Below are 26,535 nucleotides of genomic sequence, written 5' to 3'. Positions count from 1 at the left end.
ACAAACACCTGGTGGGAGGTTCTACAGGACAAACACCAGGTGGGAGGTTCTACAGGACAAACACCAGGTGGGAGGTTCTGTAGGACAAACACCAGGTGGGAGGTTCTGAGTGGCTGATTTGGATCAGGCTCGGCTCCGAGTGGCTGTTCTGGATCAGGCTCGGCTCTGATTGGCTGATTTGGATCAGGCTCGGTTCTGAGTGGCTGATTTGGATCAGGCTCGGTTCTGAGTGGCTGTTCTGGATCAGGCTCGGCTCTGAGTGGCTGTTCTGGATCAGGCTCGGCTCTGAGTGGCTGTTTTGAATCAGGCTCGGCTCTGATTGGCCGTTTTGGATCAGGCTCGGCTCTGATTGGCCGTTCTGGATCAGGCTCGGCTCTGATTGGCTGTTTTGGATCAGACTCGGTTCTGATTGGCCGTTTTGGATCAGGCTTTGCTCTGAGTGGCTGATTTGGATCAGGCTGGGCTCTGAGTGGCTGATTTGGATCAGACTCGGTTCTGATTGGCTGTTTTGGATCAGGCTCTGCTCTGATTGGCTGTTCTGGATCAGGACACAGTCCTGCGGGTCCTCAGTTAACCTCGGCTGCTGCCATGGAAACCGGTCCGGCTGCAGCTCGTAGATTTCTGCAGACAAAAGGCCTCGGTGACACCCCGCTGAAGCCTTTAAAAGTGTCTCCGGGCTACGGAAACTGAGCCGGGCGGGCCGGGACTCGCCTGCTCCCACGCACCCGGAGCACAGAGCTCACCTGGCCCGCGTCACCTGAGGACACGCCCCCACGGCGGCCTCAGACTCAGGGCACCGAGCGGAGTTACAACCCAAACCAGCTCTTATATCTTGTATTCACGTGAGAATTAAGGAGTTTGGTTCTGTTCTGTGGATTTGTTTGAAGTTTATTGTTAATTTGTGCAATAAAAAGTTTAATTGAAATAAACAAATGTAAAAGTGGTTTTGTCACAGAATAAAAAGCAAAGAATTAGGCAATTATAAGGTCTCTCATAAAAACACTGAAAGCAGAAGGGTTTTCAACACAAAAACCATGTTTTTTTTTTTGCAAAGTTAAGGTAAAATATAGGCTACAAAAGATCCTAAATAAAGAGCCGGCTCTCGGAAAAGAGCCGAACTTCCCATCACTACAGGGCGCCGAGCGGCGCTACGACCCAAAGCGGCTCTTACCCGGACCGGCTTGAAGAAGTCCAGGTTGCTCAGGAAGTGTTCCTCGGCGCGGTTCAGCCAGACCGCCGGCACCCGGCAGATGGTCTCCTGCACCAGCGCCACCACCTGCTGGTCCGCGATCCTCACAAAGTCCCCCAGGTTCTGCCGGCCCCCCGTCCGGGGACACATGTCCCTCAGGTGGGCCCCGAAGCCTCCGAGGAGGACCTGAGACACAAACCAAAGATTCTCCTTTCAAACCATCTTTGATCTTCTTTTCATATTCGATCCCAAACTCCGCACAAACGTTTCATTTAAAATCTCTCAGTCTATCACTGAAATATTCCAGATCAGAAACAATCTGTAGTTTTCATTCAGAAAATAAAATCTGAAGTCTAACTGCTCCCAAATATTCCAGGACTTTGTCTGGAAGTCTTTGAGCTGAAACGCTCACATGGAGGTTGGACTGCCGGCTGTCACCCCGGTGTCTGGTTTCTTTTCCACATTCTGGTGTTTTGTTCCAGTTTTCCAGATTCCAAGGCTGTGTTCGAAACCGCATACTTCTCCTACTACTCATTCTAACTTTTTGAGTTAGTATGCGAGTTTGAGTAAGCGAGAAGTTCCCGGATGCATACTAGATTCTCCTAAATGTTGGGTATGCATCATGAGGTTACTACTCATACTCAAACTACCCAAGATGCAACGTAACGTGACGTCGCCGATCGTCATTTCCTGTCAAAACGGCAGTTTCAAGCTAGCTACAACGAGGGTAGGTTCACTTCCTGTTTTCAAAACAAAAGCACCAATTGTATGGTAATGGCTTTCCCTATGATAAAAGGCAACGGATATTTTATTTTGTGAAAATAACAGGAAGTGCGTTAGCTCACTGCGGCTAGCTTTAGTAGCGCCGAATTCGTGGGAACAAAATTGTAAACAGCCGGTATTTTGTCAGGTTTTCAACACGTTGGGGATCTAAACGACTACTTTCTCACCTGAAAATGTTTCAAATGTTGCTAAAGTTTACAGAGTTTAGAGCTTAAGAGAAATCAGCTTCAGGCCGGCTGATTTCGGCTCGGGCAGGAGCAAAATGCATTGTGGGTAAACGCTCTGCATACTGTCTGATCGATGAGTATGTAGCATGTAGTTTGTAGTATGTAGTATGCAGTATGCAGTATGTAGTATGCAGTATGCAGTATGTAGTATGCAGTATGTAGTATGTAGTATGAAGTATGTAGTATGCAGTTTGTAGTATGAAGTATGGAGTATGTAGTATGTAGTTTGTAGTATGCAGTTTGTAGTATGTAGTATGAAGTATGCAGTATGTAGTATGCAGTATGCAGTATGTAGTTTGCAGTATGTAGTATGCAGTATGCAGTTTGTAGTATGTAGTATGTAGTATGCAGTATGTAGTATGCAGTATGCAGTATGTAGTATGTAGTTTGTAGTATGCAGTATGCAGTATGTAGTATGCAGTATGTAGTTTGTAGTTTGTAGTATGAAGTTTGTAGTATGCAGTATGCAGTATGTAGTATGCAGTATGCAGTATGTAGTATGCAGTATGTAGTTTGCAGTATGCAGTATGTAGTATGTAGTATGCAGTATGTAGTATGCAGTATGTAGTATGTAGTATGCAGTATGAAGTTTGTAGTATGTAGTATGCAGTATGCAGTATGCAGTATGTAGTATGCAGTATGTAGTTTGCAGTATGCAGTATGTAGTATGTAGTATGCAGTATGTAGTATGCAGTATGTAGTATGTAGTATGCAGTATGCAGTTTGTAGTATGCAGTTTGTAGTATGCAGTATGTAGTATGCAGTATGTAGTATGCAGTATGTAGTTTGCAGTATGAAGTATGCAGTATGCAGTATGCAGTATGTAGTTTGCAGTATGTAGTATGCAGTATGCAGTATGTAGTATGTAGTATGCAGTATGCAGTATGTAGTATGCAGTATGTAGTTTGCAGTATGCAGTATGTAGTATGTAGTATGCAGTATGTAGTATGTAGTATGCAGTATGCAGTATGTAGTATGCAGTATGTAGTATGTAGTATGTAGTATGCAGTATGTAGTTTGCAGTATGTAGTATGTAGTATGCAGTATGCAGTATGTAGTATGTAGTATGCAGTATGCAGTATGTAGTATGCAGTATGTAGTTTGCAGTATGCAGTATGTAGTATGCAGTATGCAGTATGTAGTATGCAGTATGCAGTATGTAGTATCACAGCCCTTTTACAGACAGCCGTTCCGCTTCCTATTCGCCCCATTATAAAAAATTTGGCTGCAGTTCAGTTGATTTTCTCTGGGGGCGCTGGCGAGCGAGTGCAGAATGACCATTTTCCATAGGGCTGGCGCTAATAACTCAAAAAATGTCCCCGCTAGCGGCTGAAACCTGAAAATAATACTGTGATTTCTGACAGAGGGATGTGGATTTATATCAAAAGTACAATAACCTGGGAGTTATAGCTTTCTGTTTTCTTACAGGTCTGGCATTTGCGAGTCAGTATCCGCTAGCATCTAGCTAACGGAATCTGAAGAACGCACGGCTGATTACGACCGGCTGCTTTACGGCACTCGTCCACTGTGCCAGAGTGCTAACCTGGTGCCGCTAACAACAACCAAAGCTAAACCAGAGGCTAGTCAGAGAGTATGTAAAAGGGCTGTGCTGAAATCTGTAACTATTTGAGCTAACACCTCTCTGCTAGCTCAGCGCTAGGACTGACCATGCCGTAAAGTGATGCCACATGCGTGACGTCACTCGGGATGCAATACTGACAATAAATGTGTATTTTAAACAAATCTAGTGAGTCTAAAAAATCAAACCAAGTGCCGTTTGAAAGGATAATTTATCCTGCCTTTAGGAAAATTAAAATGAAAAAATATAAAAAATTATATCCAAAGCAATGGCTGCATGTAAGGTGGATTTCATAGTACCACCACAGAGTTCGGCGTGCTCTGCACTGCTTCGTTGGCGCCCCTAGAGTGCAGTACCACCCGGAAATAGCCGCCAGTTTTCCCTCTCCTCATAATAGAGACTCTCTGGTAGTATGTAGTTTGCAGTATGCGGTTTCGAACACAGACTGAGCATGTGCAGAACATGTGCAGACTGAGCATGTGCAGAACATGTGCAGACTGAGCATGTGCAGAACATGTGCAGACTGAGCATGTGCAGAACATGTGCACACTGAGCATGTGCAGAACATGTGCACACTGAGCATGTGCAGAACCCCTCACCTTCTCCAGGTTGACGTCGGCCTCTGTGATCTGATGGACGCTGTGTTCGGGGAAGGAGGCGTTCCTCAGCAGAAAGCTGGACAGAGTCTCATTGTCTCGCAGGAAATGCTTCAACTTGAAGCCTGTGGGAGGAAAAGCAGACAAACAGAGTGGGTCAGAGAAACCCGACGCCTCCTCCTGTAAATCCTTTGGCCTTTGTGCGCTAACGTGCGCAGGCCGGTCCCCGCGACGCCGTGGTAACGTCCCACAGCCGAACCACTTTCTGACATGTTTCTGCTCTCGGTTTTCAGTCAGATTCACTCAAACAGAAGCTGATAAGATGTTTTAATTCAAACTATCCTGGCTCAGGTTACACTGATCTGCTCTCTGATTGGTGGAAGCCTGCAGACACGACTCAGGGAGGTAAAAACAGGCGTTATTATTCACACTTCCCCCCAAAGTCTGGAGCATCAGAACAGAATCTGAGACCTGGGCTGTGTTCAAAACCGCCTACTTCTCCTACTTCTCCTACTAACTTTAACTTTTTTTAAGTTCCCAGATGCATACTAGATTCTCCTAAATGTTGGGTATGCATCATGAGGTTACTACTCATACTCAAACTACCCAAGATGCAACGTAACGTGACGTCACCGATCGTCATTTCCTGTCAAAACGGCAGTTTCAAGCTAGCTACAACGAGTGTAGGTTCACTTCCTGTTTTCAAAACAAAAGCACCAATTGTATGGTAATGGCTTTCCCTATGATAAAAGGCAACGGGTATTTTATTTTGTGAAAATAACAGGAAGTGCGTTGCTCACTGCGGCTAGCTTTAGTAGCACTGAATTCGTGGGAACAAAATGGTAAACAGCCGGTATTTTGTCAGGTTTTCAACACGTTGGGGATCTAAACGACTACTTTCTCGCCTGAAAATGTTTCAAATGTTGCTAAAGTTTACAGAGTTTAGAGCTTAAGGGAAATCAGCTTCAGGCCGGCTGATTTCGGCTCGGGCAGGAGCGAAATGCATTGTGGGTAAACGCTCTGCATACTGTCTGATCAATGAGTATGCAGTATGTAGTATGCAGTATGCAGTATGTAGTATGCAGTATGCAGTATGTAGTATGCAGTATGTAGTATGCAGTATGCAGTATGTAGTATGTAGCATGTAGCATGGAAGTATGTAGCATGCGGTTTCGAACACAGCCCTGATTCCTCCGGCTGGTGTCGGGCTGAACCACCCGAGCCGCTCGCAGGTCTAATCAAAGAAGAAGAAGACGCCGCTGCCGTCACAGGACGCGCTGGCCATATTTGGGCGTGTGGCTGGATGTAAACAGGCTGTGTTTGGCGTGGAAGAGCCTCGGAGCGGCGTGTTGTCGCACGCCTGTAAACTTTCCACTCAGAACGAGCCGTTTGCATGAAACCCCCCCGTGCACGCCCACCCCTTCCTGCACCTTTCTTCTTCTGCAGGTCTGAACAGGCGCCTCGCCTGAAAGAACCTTTCTGCTGTTTAAAGGGCAGTTTCACTGCGTGGGCGGGTGGGATCAGAACCCTCTGGTCCTGCTTAAACAGAACAGAAGAGTCGGGTTGTTCACCAGGAAAACCGGGTCAGCTGATTCAGGGTTCTCTGCATCTGATGCAGAAATAAGAAGTTTTTATCTAAAATTCTACTCCAGAACTTCCAGTTAAACTGGCTCTGAATGTTCTGCAGATAACTGATCGTTACGGACATGAAACTGCGTAGTTCTGAGGAACGTCCCGGCGGTCGCCATGAGCAGGCCCGTAGGCAGGGGGGCTTCGGACGAACCCCCCCACAGTCCAGAGAAGTCCGGTCGCGGCAGGTGATGAGTTAACAGTTACTGATACGCGCGGCGCATGGATTCCTTACTTATGATGTACAGTAGTCTACACATTAAGGGTTGTTATAACATGTTTGAATGAAAACACCAATGAACACAGTATTTCATCGATCAAAATGATTTTGGAGAAACGGTGTATAATGAGCAGATAGACCACACGTGTGAAAACATTAATACAACTTCTTCGGGGGGTAATTACGAACATTTGCACGGATTTATGGGAACAGCCACTCGACAGAATTTCAAAGTTCAAGAATTCCACTCCGGAGGGCAGTTTCACTTTTTTGCAGTTTAATCCCCCCAAAACGCCGTTACCATCTAAACGATAAAGTGCATCCGCAAAAAGGTTTTAACCCGTTTTTGTTTCCGTGTAAAGTGCCCCTAAGTAGCCTAGCAAATTATTCTTAAGACGCTGCAAAGAAGGCCCGTAGGCAGGGGGTGTTCTACAAAGTCTAAAAAGATGCAGGTGGAGGCATTACAAAAACGTATATATTGAATTCGTATTCTTCATCGAAAATGTATACATTCTTTGAATAAATACTGCCTGGAACAGTTATCTACAGTCTCAGTTTCTTACTTTGAAATACTCTCAAAAACGCAGGAAATGCCATTTCAGAGGGTTGAATTTTCAAAATTTTCCAGGGGGGCACCTGGACCCCCCAAGAACAAAGTCCCAAAAATATACAAAAAGAAACCCCCCCCCCCAAGCTAAACCCTGGCTACGGGCCTGATGAGTCTGATGGCGTTTGAACCTGCTGCTTCATTAACAACTCAAACAGCATCAGAACCTTGTTCAGAAGCTTCCCTGATTGGCTGGGTTCTGTTTCTGCTTCACTGATTGGCTGGGTTCTGTTTCTGCTTCACTGATTGGCTGGGTTCTGTTCCTGCTTCACTGATTGGCTGGGTTCTGTTTCTGCTTCACTGATTGGCTGGGTTCTGTTTCTGCTTCACTGATAGGCTGGGTTCTGTTCCTGCTTCACTGATTGGCTGGGTTCTGTTTCTGCTTCACTGATAGGCTGGGTTCTGTTCCTGCTTCACTGATAGGCTGGGTTCTGTTCCTGCTTCACTGATTGGCTGGGTTCTGTTTCTGCTTCACTGATAGGCTGGGTTCTGTTCCTGCTTCACTGATTGGCTGGGTTCTGTTTCTGCTTCACTGATTGGCTGGGTTCTGTTCCTGCTTCACTGATTGGCTGGGTTCTGTTCCTGCTTCACTGATTGGCTGGGTTCTGTTCCTGCTTCACTGATTGGCTGGGTTCTGTTCCTGCTTCACTGATTGGCTGGGTTCTGTTCCTGCTTCACTGATTGGCTGGGTTCTGTTCCTGCTTCACTGATAGGCTGGGTTCTGTTCCTGCTTCACTGATAGGCTGGGTTCTGTTTCTTCTTCACTGATTGGCTGGGTTCTGTTCCTGCTTCACTGATAGGCTGGGTTCTGTTCCTGCTTCACTGATTGGCTGGGTTCTGTTTCTTCTTCACTGATAGGCTGGGTTCTGTTTCTTCTTCACTGATTGGCTGGGTTCTGTTCCTGCTTCACTGATTGGCTGGGTTCTGTTTCTTCTTCACTGATTGGCTGGGTTCTGTTCCTGCTTCACTGATAGGCTGGGTTCTGTTCCTGCTTCACTGATAGGCTGGGTTCTGTTCCTGCTTCACTGATAGGCTGGGTTCTGTTTCTGCTTCACTGATAGGCTGGGTTCTGTTTCTTCTTCACTGATTGGCTGGGTTCTGTTCCTGCTTCACTGATTGGCTGGGTTCTGTTCCTGCTTCACTGATAGGCTGGGTTCTGTTCCTGCTTCACTGATTGGCTGGGTTCTGTTCCTGCTTCACTGATTGGCTGGGTTCTGTTCCTGCTTCACTGATAGGCTGGGTTCTGTTCCTGCTTCACTGATTGGCTGGGTTCTGGTCCTGCTTCACTGATTGGCTGGGTTCTGGTCCTGCTTCACTGATTGGCTGGGTTCTGTTCCTGCTTCACTGATTGGCTGGGTTCTGTTCCTGCTTCACTGATTGGCTGGGTTCTGTTTCTGCTTCACTGATAGGCTGGGTTCTGTTTCTGCTTCACTGATAGGCTGGGTTCTGTTTCTGCTTCACTGATAGGCTGGGTTCTGTTCCTGCTTCACTGATTGGCTGGGTTCTGTTTCTTCTTCACTGATAGGCTGGGTTCTGTTCCTGCTTCACTGATTGGCTGGGTTCTGTTTCTGCTTCACTGATTGGCTGGGTTCTGTTTCTGCTTCACTGATAGGCTGGGTTCTGTTTCTGCTTCACTGATAGGCTGGGTTCTGTTCCTGCTTCACTGATTGGCTGGGTTCTGTTTCTTCTTCACTGATAGGCTGGGTTCTGTTCCTGCTTCACTGATTGGCTGGGTTCTGTTTCTTCTTCACTGATAGGCTGGGTTCTGTTCCTGCTTCACTGATTGGCTGGGTTCTGTTCCTGCTTCACTGATTGGCTGGGTTCTGTTTCTGCTTCACTGATAGGCTGGGTTCTGTTTCTGCTTCACTGATTGGCTGGGTTCTGTTCCTGCTTCACTGATAGGCTGGGTTCTGTTCCTGCTTCACTGATTGGCTGGGTTCTGTTTCTTCTTCACTGATAGGCTGGGTTCTGTTCCTGCTTCACTGATTGGCTGGGTTCTGTTCCTGCTTCACTGATTGGCTGGGTTCTGTTTCTTCTTCACTGATAGGCTGGGTTCTGTTCCTGCGTCACTGATTGGCTGGGTTCTGTTCCTGCGTCACTGATTGGCTGGGTTCTGGTCCTGCTTCACTGATTGGCTGGGTTCTGTTTCTGCTTCACTGATAGGCTGGGTTCTGTTCCTGCTTCACTGATTGGCTGGGTTCTGTTTCTGCTTCACTGATTGGCTGGGTTCTGTTCCTGCTTCACTGATAGGCTGGGTTCTGTTTCTGCTTCACTGATAGGCTGGGTTCTGTTCCTGCTTCACTGATTGGCTGGGTTCTGTTTCTGCTTCACTGATAGGCTGGGTTCTGTTTCTGCTTCACTGATTGGCTGGGTTCTGGTCCTGCTTCACTGATTGGCTGGGTTCTGGTCCTGCTTCACTGATAGGCTGGGTTCTGTTTCTGCTTCACTGATAGGCTGGGTTCTGTTCCTGCTTCACTGATTGGCTGGGTTCTGTTCCTGCTTCACTGATAGGCTGGGTTCTGTTTCTGCTTCACTGATTGGCTGGGTTCTGTTCCTGCTTCACTGATTGGCTGGGTTCTGTTCCTGCTTCACTGATTGGCTGGGTTCTGTTCCTGCTTCACTGATTGGCTGGGTTCTGTTTCTGCTTCACTGATAGGCTGGGTTCTGTTCCTGCTTCACTGATTGGCTGGGTTCTGTTCCTGCTTCACTGATAGGCTGGGTTCTGTTCCTGCTTCACTGATTGGCTGGGTTCTGTTCCTGAGGTACGGGGGCCTCTCGGGGACAGAAAGCCCGCTGTGATCAGGTCCAGCTGTCTGACATCAGCAGCTCTCACTGATGATGATTGGCCAAATGAGGTCCTGCTGGGCGACCCGTCTGCTCCAATCACAGAGCCCGACGGGCCCCCGCTGACGGGTCAGAACCGCAGCGAGCCGCTGGTTACATCAGCCCGACTGATGTGGACTCAGCTGTTTGAACTCGGTGACGCTCAGCGGGAGACCCGGGGCCTCAGGGAGAAGTGACAGAAACACAAGAAGAAGAAGAGCTGCTGTTTAGTTTAACCGGGAGTTTAACCAGAAGAGTTTAACCAGAAGAGTTTAACCGGGAGTGTAACCAGAAGAGTTTAACCGGGAGTTTAACCAGAAGAGTTTAACCGGGAGTTTAACCAGAAGAGTTTAACCGGGAGTGTAACCAGAAGAGTGTAACCAGAAGAGTTTAACCAGAAGAGTGTGACCCGGAGTGTAACCAGAAGAGTGTGACCCGGAGTGTAACCGGGAGTGTAACCCGGAGTGTAACCGGGAGTTTAACCCGGAGTGTAACCCGGAGTGTAACCGGCAGTTTAACCGGGAGTGTAACCCGGAGTGTAACCCGGAGTGTAACCGGCAGTTTAACCCGGAGTGTAACCCGGAGTGTAACCCGGAGTGTAACCGGGAGTGTAACCCGGAGTGTAACCCGGAGTGTAACCGGCAGTTTAACCCGGAGTGTAACCCGGAGTGTAACCCGGAGTTTAACCCGGAGTGTAACCCGGAGTGTAACCGGCAGTTTAACCGGGAGTGTAACCCGGAGTGTAACCCGGAGTGTAACCGGCAGTTTAACCGGGAGTGTAACCCGGAGTGTAACCGGCAGTTTAACCGGGAGTGTAACCCGGAGTGTAACCCGGAGTGTAACCGGGAGTGTAACCCGGAGTGTAACCCGGAGTGTAACCCGGAGTGTAACCCGGAGTTTAACCCGGAGTGTAACCCGGAGTGTAACCGGCAGTTTAACCGGGAGTGTAACCCGGAGTGTAACCGGGAGTGTAACCCGGAGTGTAACCCGGAGTGTAACCCGGAGTGTAACCCGGAGTGTAACCGGCAGTTTAACCGGGAGTGTAACCCGGAGTGTAACCGGGAGTGTAACCCGGAGTGTAACCCGGAGTGTAACCCGGAGTGTAACCGGCAGTTTAACCGGGAGTGTAACCGGGAGTGTAACCGGGAGTGTAACCCGGAGTGTAACCGGCAGTTTAACCGGGAGTGTAACCGGGAGTGTAACCCGGAGTGTAACCGGCAGTTTAACCCGGAGTGTAACCGGGAGTGTAACCCGGAGTGTAACCCGGAGTGTAACCCGGAGTGTAACCCGGAGTGTAACCGGCAGTTTAACCCGGAGTGTAACCCGGAGTGTAACCCGGAGTGTAACCGGCAGTGTAACCCGGAGTGTAACCCGGAGTGTAACCGGCAGTTTAACCGGCAGTTTAACCGGCAGTTTAACCGGGAGTGTAACCCGGAGTGTAACCCGGAGTGTAACCGGCAGTGTAACCCGGAGTGTAACCAGGAGTGTAACCCGGAGTGTAACCGGCAGTTTAACCGGCAGTTTAACCGGCAGTTTAACCGGGAGTGTAACCCGGAGTGTAACCAGGAGTGAACAGAAGCACCACAAAAGCCTGTTTCACACATCAGATCCAACTTTTCAGTGGAAACAGACATCTTTGTTAAGCTGCTCCTGAAACAGAGGAGGATCCACCTCTGAACCTTCATAAGATGATCACTGAAGGACCATCAGGTGGAAGAGAAAAGGGCGACGGGGACCCAACTAAAACATCACTGAGGGGGTTTGTTTTGTTCCTCTGCAGGGGGGGGGCGGCCTCTGAGGGTTCAGGGGCCTCTTTGGTGTCGGGACCTTGAATGATCCCGGTACCTGGTTCTGGGATCTGTGAATGATCCCGGTATCTGGTTCTGGGATCTGTGAATGATCCCGGTATCTGGTTCTGGGATCTATGAATGATCCCGGTACCCGGTTCTGGGATCTATGAATGATCATGTCACCTGGTTCTGGTTCTGGGATCTATGAATGATCCCGGTACCCTGTTCTGGGATCTATGAATGATCCCGGTACCCGGTCCTGGGATCTATGAATGATCATGTCACCTGGTTCTGGGATCTATGAATGATCCCGGTACCCTGTTCTGGGATCTATGAATGATCCCGGTACCCGGTCCTGGGATCTATGAATGATCATGTCACCTGGTTCTGGGATCTATTAATGATCCCGGTACCTGGTTCTGGGATCTCTGAATGATCATGTCACCTGGTTCTGGGATCTATGAATGATCACGGTACCTGGTTCTGGGATCTATTAATGATCACGTCACCTGGTTCTGGGATCTATGAATGATCACGTCACCTGGTTCTGGGATCTATGAATGATCAAGTCACCTGGTTCTGGGATCTATGAATGATCAAGTCACCTGGTTCTGGGATCTATTAATGAACACGGTACCTGGTTCTGGGATCTATGAATGATCAAGTCACCTGGTTCTGGGATCTATTAATGAACACGGTACCTGGTTCTGGGATCTGTGAATGAGCACGGTACCTGGTTCTGGGATCTATGAATGATCAAGTCACCTGGTTCTGGGATCTATTAATGAACACGGTACCTGGTTCTGGGATCTGTGAATGACCACGGTACCTGGTTCTGGGATCTCTGAATGATCATGTCACCTGGTTCTGGGATCTATGAATGATCACGGTACCTGGTTCTGGGATCTATTAATGATCACGTCACCTGGTTCTGGGATCTATGAATGATCACGTCACCTGGTTCTGGGATCTATGAATGATCCCAGAACCTGGTTCTGGGATCTATGAATGATCCCGGTACCCGGTTCTGGGATCTATGAATGATCCCGGTACCCGGTTCTGGGATCTATGAATGATCATGTCACCTGGTTCTGGTTCTGGGATCTATGAATGATCCCGGTACCCTGTTCTGGGATCTATGAATGATCCCGGTACCCGGTCCTGGGATCTATGAATGATCATGTCACCTGGTTCTGGGATCTATGAATGACCAAGTCACCTGGTTCTGGGATCTATTAATGATCCCGGTACCTGGTTCTGGGATCTCTGAATGATCATGTCACCTGGTTCTGGGATCTATGAATGATCACGGTACCTGGTTCTGGGATCTATGAATGATCACGGTACCTGGTTCTGGGATCTATTAATGATCACGTCACCTGGTTCTGGGATCTATGAATGATCACGTCACCTGGTTCTGGGATCTATGAATGATCAAGTCACCTGGTTCTGGGATCTATGAATGATCAAGTCACCTGGTTCTGGGATCTATGAATGATCAAGTCACCTGGTTCTGGGATCTATTAATGAACACGGTACCTGGTTCTGGGATCTATGAATGATCAAGTCACCTGGTTCTGGGATCTATTAATGAACACGGTACCTGGTTCTGGGATCTGTGAATGAGCACGGTACCTGGTTCTGGGATCTATGAATGATCAAGTCACCTGGTTCTGGGATCTATTAATGAACACGGTACCTGGTTCTGGGATCTGTGAATGACCACGGTACCTGGTTCTGGGATCTCTGAATGATCATGTCACCTGGTTCTGGGATCTATGAATGATCACGGTACCTGGTTCTGGGATCTATTAATGATCACGTCACCTGGTTCTGGGATCTATGAATGATCACGTCACCTGGTTCTGGGATCTATGAATGATCACAGTACCTGGTTCTGGGATCTATGAATGATCAAGTCACCTGGTTCTGGGATGTATGATGAACATGGTACCTGGTTCTGGGATCTATGAATGATCAAGTCACCTGGTTCTGGGATCTATGAATGATCACGTCACCTGGTTCTGGGATCTATGAATGATCAAGTCACCTGGTTCTGGGATCTATGAATGATCACGGTACCTGGTTCTGGGATCTATTAATGATCACGTCACCTGGTTCTGGGATCTATGAATGATCACGTCACCTGGTTCTGGGATCTATGAATGATCACAGTACCTGGTTCTGGGATCTATGAATGATCAAGTCACCTGGTTCTGGGATGTATGATGAACATGGTACCTGGTTCTGGGATCTATGAATGATCAAGTCACCTGGTTCTGGGATCTATTAATGATCACGTCACCTGGTTCTGGGATCTATGAATGATCAAGTCACCTGGTTCTGGGATCTATTAATGAACACGGTACCTGGTTCTGGGATCTATGAATGATCAAGTCACCTGGTTCTGGGATGTATGATGAACATGGTACCTGGTTCTGGGATCTATTAATGATCAAGTCACCTGGTTCTGGGATCTATTAATGATCAAGTCACCTGGTTCTGGGATCTATTAATGATCAAGTCACCTGGTTCTGGGATCTATGAATGAACACGGTACCTGGTTCTGGGATCTATGAATGAACACGGTACCTGGTTCTGGGATCTATGAATGATCACGGTACCTGGTTATTGGATCTATGAATGATCAAGTCACCTGGTTCTGGGATCTATGAATGATCAAGTCACCTGGTTCTGGGATCTATGAATGATCACGGTACCTGGTTCTTGGATCTATTAATGATCACGTCACCTGGTTCTGGGATCTCTGAATGATCACGTCACCTGGTTCTGGGATCTATGAATGATGGACCTTTGGTTCTGGGATCTCTGGTTCTGGGACCCCTTTGGTTATGGGACCAGGTGAGATCACCCGACTGATTAACAGGTAAACTCCACCAACCCCCCCCCCCCAATCACACCATCTGCTCTGAACCAATGAAACGCTGCGGTTCGACAGATCAAAGACAGTAAATCTGCTGCTCAGTCAGAGGAGGAGGGGGGGGGCAGCAGGTCGGGACAGGTAGGGAAAATAAACGCACCCCACAGTGAGACACAAAACAGCAAATTATCACACAAAGGAGCAAAATTCTTTGTGTTCAGCGAGCCTGAAACAGCCAGCAGTGGTGGGGGGGGGCAGCTTCTCAGGCTAAAACCAGCAGCTCCTCTGACACACCAACGCCGCCTTTTCTTACCCGAGCGGCTGCTCTGCAGCAGCTGCAGGGCCCGAGCCAGCTCCTTGAAGCCGTCCAGGTTTTTATCGTTCTGACTGTACAGGAGAATCTTCTTTGCGTCCGAGAAGAGGCGAGAAATTCTGCAACGACACAAACATGAAGAAGAAGAGTGTTAGCTCGATTCTTTCTTTGGAAGCTCAAGAACAAGCCGGAGGAATCTCAAGTTAAATAAAGTATTTATTGGTGGTAACAAGGGAAGTATAGCAGCGCTGGACCCAGAACCACAGACCTCTCGCAGGAAATCCGTCAGCCTGAGCCTTGATTTCCGGGTCTATTTTGTATTTATTCGACTCATTATTTCACATAGGTTGGTTCACACTCGACCGAGTATGATTGGACATGAGCAGGTTCAACATGCTTCGTCATGTTCTCTGGATCAGCCAAACAATGTGTGTGTGAGAATCTTGCACCTGCTTTCCCAGGCTAATTGTTTTGTCTCACTATGCCTGGATCATTTAAGGTCTTCATTTATAATGTCTAAGAACTAAACCAATTTTAACATGAGGAAACATCTAAGCTCTGCTGGATGTTTTCTTCTCAAAAACTCCTGAAACTTTGCACATGCAGGTAAAATATGGTCAAATGTAGGTGTGTATGGACTACAGTGCCAATCAGCCCCCTCCTGGGAAAAGTTAATGCCCCCTGTAGCCCCCCGGGGCACTGATGAAGTGTCCTGACACCTTTAGATTTGGACTCAAAACCAACAGAAAGTCTGAAAATTGGGTTCAAAATGTCTAAGTTTGCCCATTTGTCTGTTTTTATTTGAACCATCTCCCCAGATGTTGCACGGGGGGGTCTGGGTTTGAAGGAAGGTCGGTGCAGGTGGGCAGGAAGTGACCAGGGCTGTGTTCGAAACCGCATACTTCTCCTACTACTCATACTAACTTTAACTTTTTTAAGTTCCCGGATGCATACTAGATCCTCCTAAATGTTGGGTATGCATCATGAGGTTACTACTCATACTCAAACTACCCAAGATGCAACGTAACGTAACGTGGCCGATCGTCACGGTACTTGGAATGGGACGGGGGCTGTTAGAGCAATAACGAAGCTGTTTAAGAGCTGTAACACTTTTTTATTTACATTATTAACTATTTACATTAACAACCAGTAGGTGTCGCAATTCAATGTTATCAATGCTGTCTTTTAATGTCTGAGCCTGGCAAAGCATTATTACTTCGTTTTTTTTTTTGGGAACGTTGGCAAGGCGGCAGTGCGAGTTTGCTAAGGCGGCTGCCTTAACTATAATGCGCTGCGGGAAACACTGTATGTAGTATGTAGTATGCAGCATGCAGTATGTAGTATGTAGTATGCAGTATTTAGTATGTAGTATGTAGTATGTAGTATGCAGTATGTAGTATTTAGTATGTAGTATGTAGTATGCAGTATTTAGTATGTAGTATGTAGTATGTAGTATGCAGTATGTAGTATGCAGTATGCAGTATTTAGTATGCAGTATGTAGTATGCAGTATGTAGTATGCAGTATGTAGTATGCAGTATGTAGTATGTAGTATGTAGTATGCAGTATGCAGTATGCAGTATTTAGTATGTAGTATGTAGTATGCAGTATGTAGTATGCAGTATGCAGTATGTAGTATGCAGTATGCAGTATGTAGTATGTAGTATGCAGTATGCAGTATGCAGTATTTAGTATGTAGTATGTAGTATGCAGTATGCAGTATGTAGTATGCAGTATGCAGTATGCAGTATTTAGTATGTAGTATGCAGTATGCAGTATGTAGTATGTAGTATGCAGTATGCAGTATGCAGTATTTAGTATGTAGTATGTAGTATGTAGTATGTAGTATGCAGTATGCAGTATGTAGTATGCAGTATGCAGTATGCAGTATTTAGTATGTAGTATGCAGTATGCAGTATGTAGTATGCAGTATGCAGTATTTAGTATGTAGTATGTAGTATGCAGTATGCAGTATGCAGTATGCAGTATGTAGTATGCAGTATGCGGTTTCGAACACAGCCCAGGAAGTGACCCGGAGAAGATTCCAAACTCACATGGAGTCGTTGAAGTTGCCGACGATGCCCAGAGACTCGCCCGGGGTGGGGTTCCTGAAGCAGGGGTTGTTGGCGTTGCACAGGATGCCCTGAAGCCAGGGTAGCGTGCCGGCCGACGGCATCGCCTTGTTGGGAAAGTGACCTGCAGACAGGAAGTGGCCATGAGCCTGATGGGAGATGTAGTTCAGGGCAGCAGAGGAAACTTTAAACTCAAACTGGATCAGAAAAACAGGCGGTTCTTGTGGTTCTGCTGCTAAAAAACACAACGTTGGTGATTAATCTGCAGGTTATTTCTTCAGCTTTAACAGAACTTTAGATATAATTAGATGAAGCTCTGTTAATCACACCAAACCTGATCAATAAAACACATTTATCAGAGCTGGGATCAGTCACACATCTGGATCTCGTCACATTAAGTCTGAAATGTTGAATAAAATCAGATTAAGCAGTCGGTTGATGTGTTTGGGAGGCCTCGTGGTTTTCCTGAGCAGCACGTGCGTTTCTGCCAGATGTTCCATCGTCTTTATCTTCCTGCTGTGTTGGAAGCGAGCCTGAACCTGGAGATAACCTCCCTATCAGCTGCAGCGGAGCCTCAGCAGCTGCACGGCTGCAACCTTTGGCCCCGCAGATTTACGCTGAGCGAAGACCCTGCTATCAGGAACCTTTAGGACTGCCAACTGGCCCGTTCCTAATCACAGCGATAAGATAAAGCTGCAGGTTCTCCCAAGTCCACAGGTGATGTCACCCTTGTCTTCTCCAACGACTCGTCTCAGTTCAGAAAGTTTAGTTTCCTCACTTCCACATCTTATTCCTCTCAGAGTTCAGGCAAACGTCAGAGAGTTTAGTTTTCTCACTTCCACATCTTATTCCTCTCAGAGTTCAGGCGAACGTCAGAGAGTTTAGTTTCCTGCTTCATTCATGAAGAATTTAAGTCCAGCTTCATCTTCTGTAAAACTAAGAAGCAACAAAACAAATCAATGGTTCGCAGTGAATAAACTCGGCTGTGTGCAGTCACCAGAGGGGGGCAGTGCAGGCTGCGGTGTTAATGGCTGCTTTCAGTAAAAGAAGAAGCTGTTCCAACAGGAAACTAACCTGGGACACAAAACAACAACAACTGTGGTGGAAATCCACAAGAACAACATGGAGACAACTCAGGAATTAGTTCCATCTCTGGGGAAATGTGAGCCGGTCCGTCCATCCATCCATCCATCTATCCATTCATCCCTCCATTCATCCCTCCATCTACCCATCCCATCAATCCCTCCATCTATCCATCCCTCCATCCCATCAATCCATTCATCCCTCCATCCATCCCTCCATCCCATCCCTCCATCTATCCATCCCTCCATCCCATCAATCCATTCATCCCTCCATCTATCCATCCCATCAATCCCTCCATCCCATCAATCCATTCATCTATCCATCCATCCCTCCATCTATCCATCCCATCTATCCATCCCTCCATCTATCCATCCCATCTATCCATCCCTCCATCTATCCATCCCGTCTATCCATCCCTCCATCTATCCATCCCTCCATCCCATCAATCCATTCATCCCTCCATCTATCCATCCCATCAATCCCTCCATCCCATCAATCCATTCATCTATCCATCCATCCCTCCATCTATCCATCCCATCTATCAATCCCTCCATCTATCCATCCATCCCATCAATCCCTCCATCCCATCAATCCATCTATCCCATCAATCCATCCCTCCATCCATCCATCCATCCCATCTATCCATCCCTCCATCCCATCTATCCATCCCATCAATCCATCCCTCCATCTATCCATCCATCCCATCTATCCATCCCTCCCATCTATCCATCCCATCAATCCATCTATCCATCTATCCATCCCATCTATCCATCCCTCCAATCTATCCATCCCTCCCATCTATCCATCCCTCCCATCTATCCATCCCATCAATCCATCTATCCATCTATCCATCCCATCTATCCATCTATCCATCCATCCATCCATCCCATCATCCATTCATCCCTCCATCCATCCATCCCTCCATCCCATCCCTCCATCTATCCATCCCATCAATCCATCTATCCATCCATCCCATCAATCCATCCATCCCATCAATCCATCCATCCATCCATCCATCCCATCAATCCCTCCATCAATCCATCCATTCATCCCTCCATTCATCCATCCATCCATCCCTCCCTCCATCTATCTAGAAAAGTTTTGTCATGGAAACCTCCGCTCAGCTTGGCAGGGTCTGAAGAGAATGGCGGCTGTTAACCTTTCTATCAGCAACAACCCTGTTAACATCCCGGGCAGCACACCAGCATCTCTCCCGAATGACCTTAACTCCTTCTGCAGATTTGAGATCAACAACTCCACCCAGTTAGAGGATATCAGATCCGACCTTATACCTGATGACCCTTGTATCTCTTTCTCCACCACAGACGTTGTAAGGGCCCTTAAGAGGTCTAAGGCTAATAGCGCACCTGGAGCTGATAACGTCAGTGGCCGGGTCCTCACACACTGTGCGGACCAGTTAGGGAGTGTCTTCCAGAAACTGTTCCAGATCTCCATCAACACTAGCCTGACTGACGCGTCCACATCTGGATGAGATGGTGGTCTGGGAACTAGGTGTGCATTTTCTCGTATTTGAGGCGTGGTTTACGAATGCCTAGAGCCGTTTATTGGGCGCTACGAATGTCTATCAAATGGCGTCTGGTTCTTCCCATGCTGCTTTGCACGCGATTCATAGCCAATTGTATCACTTATACCAGATGACGTATGTAGAGCCACAGAAATTAAAAGTAAAAAGTAAAATAAAAGTAAACTTGCGTTCTAAGCTACTTAAAACACTTTCTAAGGCTGCATCGAACAGTAACGTTGTGTCCGCTGCCATGTTGGATTAACACTCTACAAGCTTCGGTGTCGCGCATAGACGTCGTCATCTTGTTGCCCCCCCCCCGTCCTGTGATTGGTTCCCTAACTAAGGCAAAAATAAGGGCGGTGGTTTCCAGGCTGCCTTTGCAGTGTGAATGAAATCGCGTGCAAAGCAGCATGGGAATTCCCAGGCTACATCAACACAGGAACTGTCCCTAAATGTTGGAAAAACTCAACAATTGTCCCAGTTCCCAAGAGAAGCCCCCCCATGGCCCTGAATGATCTGCGCCCAGAGGCCCTCTCCTCCCAGGTGATGAAGGCTATGGAGAGGCTCGTCAGGCAACACATTCTCACCCTAACCCAAGTCACAACTCGACCCGCTCCAATTTGCATATCAAAGGCACAAAGGTGTTGACGATGCCAAAGCCTTCATCACAAGCCCCTTTCACACTGAGGAATAACCCGCGTTTAATTCGCGAATTTAGCGTGTCCGCTGTTGCGTTCACACTGCCGACCCGGGCTGCCGCGTCAACTCGACTCGCCTTTCAACCCGCGTCGGACCCTAGTCTTTTTGCCGAGCCGAGTTTGGTGTGAACGCAATCGACGCGGGTCGGACGTGGGCGTGACGTGAGGAGTTTAAAAGACAGAATGGACAGCTGATTCAGAACAACAGCGACAGGTGAGGACAAGTTTCACTCTGTTTTAGCCTACATCAAGTTCGAGACATTTTTTAATATGGCCAACTAGTGAGACAAGGAGGTCCGCGAGCTCCTCAGCCTCCGGCCAGAGGACGTTATTTACCGCCACATGTCGGGGACGGTGAAAGATGGACCTCTGCTGGAATTCGGGCTGGCGAGAAAGATGGGAGAGCGCGGTTTCCCACGCAGCAAGACGCACCGTAAAGTAACATCTCCATGAACTGCATTGCAAAAATGAGTTCTCAAGGTGTCCCGCCATCGTTTGTTTGAAAAATTTGATGCAGACAGGTGTATTTCACCCTACCTCCGACGCATGGCTTGTGCCTACGTCATTGTACACGCCCAGCATTTTCTGTGTTTCGTGTGACGCTTTGCCACTAGGCCACGCCCCCTGAACTCGGCTTCAGGCGACACGGGTCACCAACACGCCAAGCGTTCACATTGCTCGACGCGGGTCGAAGGTGCAATTTGGACCCGCTAAGGTAGCGGGTCGCAGTGTGAAAGGGGCTATTGATACTGTTCACAGACACCTGGAGCTTCCCAGTACCTCCGCCAGACTCCTGTTTGCAGACTTTTCCTCAGCCTTTAACACCATGCAACCACATATTCTAGCAGAGAGACTCCACCGGAACTTCAACATGAACAGTCAGCTCATCCTCTGGATCTTGGACTTTTTGACCAACCGGACCCAGCGTGTCCGGATTAATAATAACCCGTCTGACCTCCTCACCACCTCCACTGGCTCCCCACAAGGCTGTGTGCTATCTCCGCTGCTCTTCATTCTGTACACCGATGAGTGCAGATCAACACACTCCAACTGTCACTTGGTTAAGTTTGCTGATGATACAGTTCTGCTGTCCCTCCTGTCCGGCCCCTCCCTCCATCATGGACCCGCTCTTCAGCAGTTCATAGAGTGGTGTGACTCTTCCTTTCTGGAGCTGCATGTCAGAAACACTAAGGACATGGTGGTGACCTTCTCTAGCAGCCAAAGGGAACTGGCGGCGGCTGTCACCACTATCATCCACGGTTCTCCGGTCGAGACAGTTGAGGAATATAAATACCTGGGAACCATCCTGGGTTACCAACTGGGGTTCTCTTCCAACACAGAAGGGATCCTGAGGAAGTGTCACCAGAGGATGTACCTACTAAGGAAACTGAACTCTCTTTCTGTCAGTCAGAACATCTTGTTGACTTTCTATTACACATTCATTGAGAGTGTTTTGGCTTTCTCCATATGCATCTGGCAGCACTCCATCACTGTACAGGATAGGAACCGCCTGCATAACATTGTCAAGGTGTGTTCCAAGATTATTGGACTTTCTGTTCGCCATCTGAACACTGTGTACGAGCAGCAGGCTAGCAGCCTGGCTCGTTGAATTCTCAAGGACCCGACTCATGCTCTGTTTCCGGCATTTGAGCAGCTGCCATGTGGTGGCAGGTTCCGCTGTCCGGCCTGTAAGACCCAAAGGAGGAAGCTTTGTTCCCAGCGTTGGTCTCCTCTTGAACTCTAAGAAGTCTAAGACAGTTACTTCAACTTAGGTCTTCTTGTACAATACTTTAGTGCAATATCTCGTCCTGATGTACAATATTACAATATCACCTTGACACTTTAACTACAATGTCACTTTAATCACATTGTCATTTTAATTTTATCAACGCCCTATTTTTTTATTTATTTGCTAAATATTTTATTTATTTATTTTTTGTCACCCCCTTTTGTGTTTTTAATTTCTTTGTGATTCCTTGTTCTTCTTTTAATGTATCGCTCTTCGCCCTTCGGGGATAAATAAAGTTTTTCTGATTCTGATTGATCCATCCATCCATTCATTCATCCCTCCATTTATCATCCATCCCATCAATCAATCCATTCATCCCTCCATCCATTCATCCATCCATCCATTCATCCATTCATCCATTCATCCATCCCTCCATCCCTCCATCTATCATCCATCCCATTCATCCCTCCATCTATCCATCCATCTATCCATCCATCTATCCATCCATCTATCCCATCTATCCAATCTATCCCTCCATCCCATCAATCCATTCATCCCTCCATCCATCCCATCAACCCATTCATCCCTCCATCTATCATCCATCCCATTCATCCCTCCATCTATCCATCCCATCTATCCATCCATCCCATCTATCCCTCCATCCATCTATCCATCCATCCCATCCCTCCATCCATCCCATCTATCCCTCCATCCATCCATCCCATCAATCCATTCATCCCTCCATCCCTCCATCCATTCATCCCTCCATCTATCCATCCATCCCATCAATCCATTCATCCCTCCATCTATCCATCCCTCCATCCATTCATCCCTCCATCTATCCATCCATCCCATCTATCCATCCATCTATCCATCCCTCCATCCATCCATCTATCCATCCATCCCATCTATCCATCCATCTATCCATCCCTCCATCCATTCATCCCTCCATCTATCCATCCATCCATCCCTCCATCTATCCATCCATCCCATCTATCCCTCCATCCATCCATCTATCCATCCCATCTATCCATCCATCTATCTATCTATCCATCCATCCATCTATCTATCTATCTATCCATCCCTCCCATCAATCCATCCATCTATCCATCCCTCCAATCAATCCATCCATCCATCCATCCATCCCTCCATCTATCCATCCCTCCCATCAATCCATCCATCCATTCATCCCTCCATCTATCCATCCATCCCATCAATCCATCCATCCATCCATCCCATCAATCCATCCATCTATCTATCCATCCCTCCCATCAATCCATCCATCTATCCCTCCCTCCCATCAATCCATCCATCCATCCATTCATCCCTCCATCCATCCATCCATCCATCTATCCATCCCTCCATCCATCCTTCCCATCCCTCCATCCATCTATCCCTCCCTCCCATCAATCCATCCATCCATTCATCCCTCCATCCATCCATCCATCCATCCATCTATCCATCCATCCATCCATCCCTCCATCCATCCTTCCCATCCCTCCATCTATCCATCCATCCATCTATCCATCCCATCTATCCATCCATCTATCCATCCCATCAATCCATCCATCTATCCATCCCATCAATCCATCCATCTATCCATCCCTCCCATCAATCCATCCATCCATCCATTCATCCCTCCATCTATCCATCCAACCCATCAATCCATCCATCCATCCATCTATCCATCCATCCCATCAATCCATCCATCCATCCATCTATCCATCCATCCCATCTATCCATCCCTCCCATCAATCCATCCATCCCTCCCATCAATCCATCCATCCATCCATCCATCCATCTATCCATCCATCCCATCAATCCATCCATTCATCCCTCCATCTATCCATCCATTCATCCATTCATCCCTCCATCTATCCATCCATCCCATCTATCCATCCATCTATCCATCCCTCCCTCCATCCATCCATTCATCCCTCCATCTATCCATCCATTCATCCATCCATCCCATCTATCCATCCATCCCATCTATCCATCCATCTATCCATCCCTCCCTCCATCCATCCATTCATCCCTCCATCTATATATCTATCTATCCCATCTATCCATCCATCCATCCATCCCTCCCATCTATCCATCCATCCCATCAATCCATTCATCCCTCCATCTATCCATCCATCTATCCATCCATCCCTCTATTCATCCATCCATCCCATCTATCCATCCCTCCATCCATCTATCCATCCATCCATCCATCCTCTACTCCGAGCTCCTCCCCCTGGATGTCAGAGCTCCTCCCCCTGGATGTCAGAGCTCCTCCCCCTGGATGTCAGAGCCCCGCCCCCTCTGAAGGAAACTCATTTCAGCCGCTCGTATCCCCGATCTCCTGAAGAAGCCACCAGAACCACATAATCTGCAAACAGCAGAGCTGGAACCCTGAGGTTCCCACCAGCTCAGTCACTGAGTTTACCAGGAACAGTTTACCAGGAACAGTTTACCAGGAACAGTTTACCAGGAACAGTTTACCAGGAACAGCTGCTGAGTTTACCAGGAACAGCTGCTGAGTTTACCAGGAACAGTTTACCAGGAACAGTTTACCAGGAACAGTTTACCAGGAACAGTTTACCAGGAACAGCTGCTGAGTTTACCAGGAACAGCTGCTGAGTTTACCAGGAACAGCTGCTGAGTTTACCAGGAACAGCTGCTGAGTTTACCAGGAACAGCTGCTGAGTTTACCAGGAACAGCTGCTGAGTCACGTGGTTTTAACCAGATTTCCATTCTACCCGATATACATCAAGTCTTCTAAAGAGACAAAAGAACCCCTGAGGTGCAGAGGAGCTAAAGGTAACGGCTGAGCTTCAGAGGAGCTAAAGCTAACAGCTGAACTTCAGAGGAGCTAAAGGTAACGGCTGAGCTTCAGAGGAGCTAAAGCTAACAGCTGAACTTCAGAGGAGCTAAAGGTAACGGCTGAGCTTCAGAGGAGCTAAAGCTAACAGCTGAGCTTCAGAGGAGCAAAAGCTAACAGCTGAGCTTCAGAGGAGCTAAAGCTAACAGCTGAGCTTCAGAGGAGCTAAAGCTAACAGCTGAGCTTCAGAGGAGCAAAAGCTAACAGCTGAGCTTCAGAGGAGCTAAAGCTAACAGCTGAGCTTCAGAGGAGCTAAAGCTAACAGCTGAGCTTCAGAGGAGCAAAAGCTAACAGCTGAGCTTCAGAGGAGCTAAAGCTAACAGCTGAGCTTCAGAGGAGCTAAAGCTAACAGCTGAGCTTCAGAGGAGCTAAAGCTAACAGCTGAACTTCAGAGGAGCTAAAGCTAACAGCTGTCTGCACCCTGAAAACTTGGTGTAAAACTGATCTCAGAGTATCAGGTGAAGTCATCTCTGGAGCTTTCTCTGAGCGGCCTCATTGTGCTGAGCAGCGGCGGGTTTCAACACGTCGCTGCTCACATGCTGCATGAATCACTGCAGAAACATTCCTCCAACCAGCAGAAGTGAGAGCTCAGCTTCTGCTTTCAGGGGGAAACAGGAAGAAGAGCTACGAGTGAAGTCTGTCTGATGGAGGCAGTCTGGGAAACATGTGGTGGAGCTGCAGCTGCTTCCTCAGTCCAGCCTCACAAGCTGAGGACAAGACGGCCTGAGGCCCAAGCTCTGAGAGGCCCAAGCTCTGAGAGGCCCAAGCTCTGAGAGGCCCAAGCTCTGAGAGGCCCAAGCTCTGAGAGGCCCAAGCTCTCTGAGAGGCCCAAGCTCTGAGAGGCCCAAGCTCTCTGAGAGGCCCAAGCTCTGAGAGGCCCAAGCTCTCTGAGAGGCCCAAGCTCTGAGAGGCCCAAGCTCTGAGAGGCCCAAGCTCTGAGAGGCCCAAGCTCTGAGAGGCCCAAGCTCTGAGAGGCCCAAGCTCTCAGAACCCTCAGCCTCAGAACCCTCAGCATCAGAATCAGAACCCTCAGCCTCAGAACCCTCAGCATCAGAATCAGAACCCTCAGCCTCAGAACCCTCAGCCTCAGAACCCTCAGCCTCAGAACCCTCAGCATCAGAACCCTCAGCCTCAGAACCCTCAGCCTCAGAACCCTCAGCATCAGAACCCTCAGCATCAGAACCCTCAGCATCAGAACCCTCAGCCTCAGAACCCTCAGCATCAGAACCCTCAGCATCAGAACCCTCAGCATCAGAACCCTCAGCCTCAGAACCCTCAGCATCAGAACCCTCAGCATCAGAACCCTCAGCCTCAGAACCCTCAGCCTCAGAACCCTCAGCCTCAGAACCCTCAGCATCAGAACCCTCAGCCTCAGAACCCTCAGCCTCAGAACCCTCAGAATCAGAACCCTCAGCATCAGAACCCTCAGCCTCAGAACCCTCAGCATCAGAATCAGAACCCTCAGCCTCAGAACCCTCAGCATCAGAATCAGAACCCTCAGCCTCAGAACCCTCAGCCTCAGAACCCTCAGCATCAGAACCCTCAGCATCAGAACCCTCAGCCTCAGAACCCTCAGCCTCAGAACCCTCAGCATCAGAACCCTCAGCATCAGAACCCTCAGCCTCAGAACCCTCAGCCTCAGAACCCTCAGAATCAGAACCCTCAGCCTCAGAACCCTCAGCCTCAGGATCAGAATCAGAACCCTCAGCATCAGAACCCTCAGCCTCAGAACCCTCAGCATCAGAATCAGAACCCTCAGCCTCAGAACCCTCAGCATCAGAATCAGAACCCTCAGCCTCAGAACCCTCAGCATCAGAACCCTCAGCCTCAGAACCCTCAGCATCAGAATCAGAACCCTCAGCCTCAGAACCCTCAGCCTCAGAACCCTCAGCCTCAGAACCCTCAGCCTCAGGATCAGAATCAGA

General features: G+C 48.0%; 1 protein-coding gene across 2 annotated transcripts in view; it reads right to left on the bottom strand.

The window, feature by feature from the left end:
* The window catches only part of LOC142398067 (phospholipid-transporting ATPase ABCA1-like), an 84,136-nt gene that overhangs the window by 49,813 nt on the left and 7,788 nt on the right, over positions 1 to 26,535 (bottom strand). For both annotated transcript variants that reach the window (XM_075482037.1, XM_075482038.1), the window contains exons 4-7: positions 16,691 to 16,832; positions 14,638 to 14,756; positions 4,378 to 4,499; positions 1,172 to 1,375 (exon numbers count right to left, since the gene is read on the bottom strand). In XM_075482037.1, the coding sequence (XP_075338152.1) occupies positions 1,172 to 1,375; positions 4,378 to 4,499; positions 14,638 to 14,756; positions 16,691 to 16,832 (587 nt within the window). The remainder of the gene's footprint in view (positions 1 to 1,171; positions 1,376 to 4,377; positions 4,500 to 14,637; positions 14,757 to 16,690; positions 16,833 to 26,535) is intronic.

The sequence above is a fragment of the Odontesthes bonariensis genome, chromosome 13 (assembly GCF_027942865.1).
Source record: "Odontesthes bonariensis isolate fOdoBon6 chromosome 13, fOdoBon6.hap1, whole genome shotgun sequence".
Taxonomy (NCBI): Eukaryota; Metazoa; Chordata; class Actinopteri; order Atheriniformes; family Atherinopsidae; genus Odontesthes; species Odontesthes bonariensis.
The sequence above is the reverse complement of the archived record's forward strand: the minus strand, read 5'-3'. Positions and strand labels throughout refer to the sequence as shown.